Source organism: Prorops nasuta, unplaced genomic scaffold (assembly GCF_024137725.1).
Source record: "Prorops nasuta isolate Cenicafe-Biocafe unplaced genomic scaffold, Cenicafe_Pnas_1.2 PNAS00045, whole genome shotgun sequence".
In the NCBI taxonomy this organism is placed as follows: domain Eukaryota; kingdom Metazoa; phylum Arthropoda; class Insecta; order Hymenoptera; family Bethylidae; genus Prorops; species Prorops nasuta.
This window is the reverse complement of record NW_027116842.1, coordinates 926,241-932,240: the sequence shown is the minus strand read 5'-3', so window position 1 is coordinate 932,240 and position 6,000 is coordinate 926,241. Positions and strand designations below refer to the sequence as shown.

General features: G+C 36.0%; 1 protein-coding gene across 1 annotated transcript in view; it reads right to left on the bottom strand.

Annotated features, from left to right (window-relative positions):
• Positions 1-3,923: 3,923 nt before the first annotated feature.
• Positions 3,924-6,000, bottom strand: part of LOC136784022 (synaptic vesicle glycoprotein 2B-like) — a 162,711-nt gene continuing 160,634 nt past the window's right edge. The window contains exon 12 of the mRNA XM_066744475.1: positions 3,924-4,059. Coding sequence (XP_066600572.1) covers positions 4,004-4,059 — 56 coding nt within the window. The 3' untranslated portion in view covers positions 3,924-4,003. The remainder of the gene's footprint in view (positions 4,060-6,000) is intronic.

The window sequence follows — 6,000 nt, the reverse complement described above, 5'->3', positions numbered from 1 at the left end:
AGACTGTCGGGAGAGGCCCTGGCGACAGAAGCCAGTGTAAATAGTTCATTATTGAAAGACCTATATAATAAGCACCGAAGAGCTAATATAGTTGTTCGATATCTTTAGTAGAAAATTTAATGTGCTTATTTATTCTGTAACGCGCGATTTTTCGGGGAGAGGTGTTCTTAAATAAACAAGCACTGAAATATTCTTGATAAAATTTGCCTCTATATTCAACTATTTACAACTGGCTTCGACGCCAGGGCTTCTCCCGATAGCTTATGCGGGAAATAAACATTTAGGCCATCCTGTCGCGCAAATCACAAAAATTTCTTTTTATTTACGGCGCTGCTACTAATGCTCTCGGCGCATTCGGTTTTATTCTACTTTCTTTCTACAATTCAGGGCGCTAGGCCCACCGTGGATCAACCGAATGGCCTTCTAACCGCGGAGCACTTTTTGCCGTTTTCCCGGCTTTCCTGTGATTCTAAGCTTTTCTCTTAGTGTTGCCCGAATGCCGAATCCTATGCTAGCCGATTTTCTATATCGCGACCGCACTTCTTAAAGACTACGTGTCTCCTCGAGGCAGTGACACACACCTGGCCGGAGACTGCATCGCGTTATTAATCAGGTTGCCTACCTTATAACCTACTAGCTGTTTCGTGTTAGTGTCGCTGTAGGCACCTTCCTTTTGCCTTTTCTTAAGGGTTCCGCTTTCCTTCGTATCCTTATGGCGCTCCTCAGTACGTATTATGTACTTCCTCCCGTGAGTATCTAGACAGATTTTCTCCCTTTTTATTCCTTCTCACGGAGCACGTTCCTTCTGTTACGCAGCTAACTAGGCAGTGCGTGCCTCGCCGCGTGCTCGCGACGGCGCTGCGGTCGGCACGAAAGCTCTCGCGGATAGACCAATCGCGCGCTAGGCGTGCAAATTCAGAAATCTTAACATGACAGGTCCCGTATGGATCTGCCACATTACAATTCAAAGAAAACCCTCTCCACAGAAAATCGCGCATTACAATATATATATATATATATATATATCTAAGATACCTTTCGATAAAAGAATGAAACATTCATTGCCCAAGGATCCAAGTTCAACTGGATGCATCTAGTTGCGGTATGTATCCTGCAGCTTTCGCAACTGCTATAGCATTGAGTGAACACCCAAATGTACAAATATACTCAGTAAATGTTTCCGAAATGAGGAAATATTTTATAAAAATAATTGAAAAGAAAGAATTGCTGCCTTTTCTAAAGAAATAAAGGATTCTATCTTTTTTACATATAAATTCGTTTTAAAAGCCCAATTTTAAACGAGGAAAAGCTGGTGGTATGTATTTTTTAACAAATTTGACTATATGGCCAATTATACGTGATAGTACAGTGCTTATAAAAAAAAGTTGGAGATTTTGAAAATTTTCAAAGTTTCCGACTAATGGTATATATTTGTAAACCACTTCACGAGGATTTTCAGTGGGTAAACGATTAGTAGTCCCACATACCTTCTGGCGCAAGCCAGTGAAAGTTGTATAAGTTATTTCCCCTTCTCAATAAAAAAAAAAAAAAAAAAAAAAATCATAAAAATGACAATGGGATTTTATGGCTTCTTTGTTTTCCCATAACGTAGAAGAAACTATGGTAACAGCTGTAAATCATGAGGTATAAAAAGAAATACGAGTTTACATTTATTCTTTTTAGCTGCGTTCATACGTTTGAGCTTAGCAAAAGTTCAAAGTAATGGTACCTTTGGCTATTTGCTTATGGATTACCATAAGAAATCAAATAATTTTTTAGTAACAAACAGTATCTGCGCTGTATATTGAACGAAACACATTGTTATATTACTCGAAAAATGTAAAAGGTTTTCTGAATCTTTTTACGGGGATACCCTGTATAAAAGTCTTAAAAATTGTGAGACAAACGCGAATACAGTATAAATTTTGTAGTTCTACTCTAGGGGGATTGAACTCGCTTAGCTGATCCATATCATTCAATTTTTCATTTATTTTTAAAAAAATTGTTAAAAAAAATTGGATATGATTTGCTGAGAAAGTACAATCCCCCATTACACTACCCCAAAATTTTAATCCTTTTTGCGTATATCTTACTGTTGGAGAGCGGACGTGTGCCGGCGTGAGCAGTCGGGGATTCTCAGGCTGTCTCGCTTCAGCGCACTTTCCGTCTCCCTCTCTTCTACATTTATCTGACGTCAATAGGTGGCCAATGTCGTAGAGCGCTTTCTCGCTCCTATGATTTTAACCCAATCCCAATATGTATATAGATGCCCACTTGTACTGTATTAATTGCGGCTCGTTATAGATGGTCCAGACTCTAGACTTCGTCAAACTTTGTTGACATTAAAGCTTAGCAATCCCTATTCCCTATACCTTTCTGCGACTTTACTAGGCCTCATAGATCGCAAACCCTTTTCTTTTTGAAGTTTTCATGGTCTTTAGGAGAACGCTATCCTTCACTCTCACGCTACGTTGCCTGGGTGTCTCAGGTACGAAGCATCCTATCCTGGGTCCTGGGTTGTAGACAAGGTTGGGATTTTACATAAGTAGTTCGGTACATCGCTGTGGGTGGATTTTCTCACACTGTATTAGTTATTATTAAGCTTTCTCGTGCAATTCTTTTGCATTCGGCTCTTTTGAGCAAGTTACATTTATTTTAGGCTCCATGGAGAATATTCTGTGCTTCAGCCTACGGGCAACTTATTATTTTGTACATAATTTTTGTTAAACTTAATTTTTACGCATAGTTAACCAGCTTATTAACGTAATTAATGTACGAAAGACCCTCTAAAAGAGAAGCTTCTGACTTTGCGCAAAGAAAAGCGAAAACCGGATGGTTGTCTGCAACGTGATACGGTTCGTCGACTATTCGACATTCTACACTTTGTGTCGTGAAGCCGCTCATCCATGCGTGATTCAATAAACCATTTTATTACCGCTTAAAACGAAGAAGTCTTTTTATTCACTGAAGCTTTCCTTCCCCATTTCTACTTTGTAGGAAGTTCACCTAATCAATTGCTCACACTTACTGTTTTTGAGATACAGCTAATTTTAATTAATTGACGCCGTCCCTGCAATCTCATTATTTGGACCTCGGGATATAAACATATGTTGCGTCACCTGTGAGCTGCTTAGAGAATGGTCTCAACACACACGCATTATGTGGTTGTGAGTGGCCCTGCACGGCGCTTCGATACGTCTAGACCTTCCCTCAGACTATACTATAGAAGGAAGCAGCTTGTAATATGATTGGAGATTTGCGTCAATTGTTGACACCCGTCAAGATTAAGCTCTAACATTTTTCTTACCTTATATGAAATCCAAAATATAAATGGAAACAACGAGCAAAGAAATACTTTGGTAACGATACTGTTTGAGGTATAAGTAACACCAGAAGTTACGGTTTATTAAATATAAAGAAAGGACAAAAATAAATACCTTGAAATCCAAGTATTCCGTACAGGCGGTTCGCAAACAGTGATGTTAGATTTTAAGAATTCAATACATCTGCGTTGACTCGATTGCATTTATCAGCGTAGGAAATAGGTATAATAATAGGAATCCCGTAATATATGTGTGTGTGTGTGTGTGTGTGTGTACATAGAATCTAGCACTACCATAATAGCTTGCAATATCTCCCAGTAAAACGGAGCGTGTGACTGTATGGATACCGAATCTATTAGATTATATATAGATTCACCATGAAAAGTAAACCAGCTTGAATTTTTATTACAAAACTCATAACCGACGTGTAAAATTATAAAAAGAATACTTACTTTCACATTAATACAAAGCCCGTTGTTTTCGCAATTATCCGAACATTTTCTTACGTGAGTAAATGCGGTTTCTCGTGTTTTTGCCAAAACCTAACAAGCATTATGTTCGATCTGCTTTCATAAATGTCAATATAATTATAAAACTACATTATTAAAGTATGGGTAGATATATTTATTTCACTGTACAGCTAACGAATCCTTAACTGAAATGAACAAATTCAGCGAGTATCAGGAAAGAGGCTCCCGCGTGGTGTTTGGTAGAAATAAGCAGAGCAATCCACCTCCTGTAAAAATCAATGTATATCATTAGGATGTTTATTCTAAATAGTCAACATTTTCTGCGACTTGTTGGATATATCAAAAATTAAAATACTATCAAAATATCTATTTATAAAAAGGATTTATTTAAGTGGGCACTCGCTTAAAAACTTTCTTTGGATATGTATTAGGAGACTCGGTATGCAATATATACTAAATAATATAACAAACGTATAAAAAAAATGTTAAGAAGTTAACATATAAGTTTAGAAAAATATTATAATTTTCGTTTAAATAACATTATTTAGAAACGATGGAATGTCTGTCTGGTTCACGTTCTCGTCAATGATTTAAACAATAATTATGTTTTTCATTAATTGAGGGCCTGGAAAGCATAACGCGAGTTACACGATCGAGGTAGCTCAGCCTAGTACACAAGGGATGTGTGTGCGTGATAACATCTACTCACCGCAATGAATGTAATATTTCCAGTAAATTTCCAATATTTTGAAATCGCAATTTCTCAGTTAATAATTGTCGGATTGACTTCTTTTTCATGGCAAAATATTCGTAAATTTTCAGCGCTTCTGACTATTCCGTACGCATCAATAATTTGTCACAACATTTATTGATAAACAATGAATAAATTTTACCCATCTTAGAGCTTAAAAACCAAATTATAAATTTCATGTTTTTACAATGCATTCTCCATTGCATCAATTTTATCCTATAAATCGTTAAACATAATATATCTAATAAGTAGCAAATGCAATTAATTAAATAACAATCTTGATAAATTTATTCAATGTTTATCAATAAATATTATGACAAATTGATTATGCGTCTGGAATAATCAGAAGCGCTGAAAATTCACGTATATTTTGCTATGAAAAAGAAGCCAATCCAACTATTATAAACTGAGAAATTGCGATTTGAAAATATTGGAAATTTACTGGAAATATTACATTCGTTGCAGTGAGTATACATTATTCCCTTTCTTGCGTACTAGGCTCGGCTACCTCGAGCGCGCGCCAGTCGCGTTATGCTTTCCAGTCCCTCAATTTAATAAAGTCAATAACAGCTTAGCAATATAATGTTTACACGATGAGGTGAGAAATGTCCTAATGTGGCATTTATGTTATTTTGGAGGTGTGACAGCTAAGGATTAATACAGATAACAGTGTTAGCAATCGCATAATTTAAAGAAATTAAATAGTATTGCCAGTAAAACATTTAAGATTAACAAATTTAGCCTGTAGAAATAGCTGGTTATCTGGTACCACAAAAAAATTTAATGGGTTTGAAATTAACAGGATATTTGCAAAGATTACATACTATATACAGTGATGCCAGAATCGAGCCCTCAGCAATGAAAATGAAGTTAGCCGTTAGTCAGTAGCACTATTGAGAATTTGAAGGAAAATGGTACAGACACTGCTATGCCTGGTCAGCATATAGGTGTGAGATGGATCCGCAGATGACAGAAGGATATTTTTGCAGAAAAACACTAACTTCAGGTCGGATAAATTGAATCGTAGGAATGGTCGGAACGGTATGTCGGTAACATCGGTATTTTTGGTGCTCGGATGGAAATTAGATTAAATGGTGTATAGAAAATATTTTGACAGAAGAAGGTTATGCTATTAATAAAATGCAAAAATAATCAGTTGTGGAAGAATAGTATAAAAGCTCCAATTGCTTACATAGAGGTACACTTGCTATTACTAGTGTGAAATATAATCATACGAAAGTCACGATGAATAAGTATCAGATGAGTATTTCGTACGTCATATGAAATTATATAATTAATTTATTTTAAAAGAGATTGATTTTTTGTGTTTTATACGTTACAGATTGCTTCCAGAATCTTAATATATAAAAAGGGAGTAAATTTCTTCATTTATGAAGGTCTTAATGGAGGACTTGGGATTAAAAGGTCCAAGAAGACACAATATTACTTAAATATT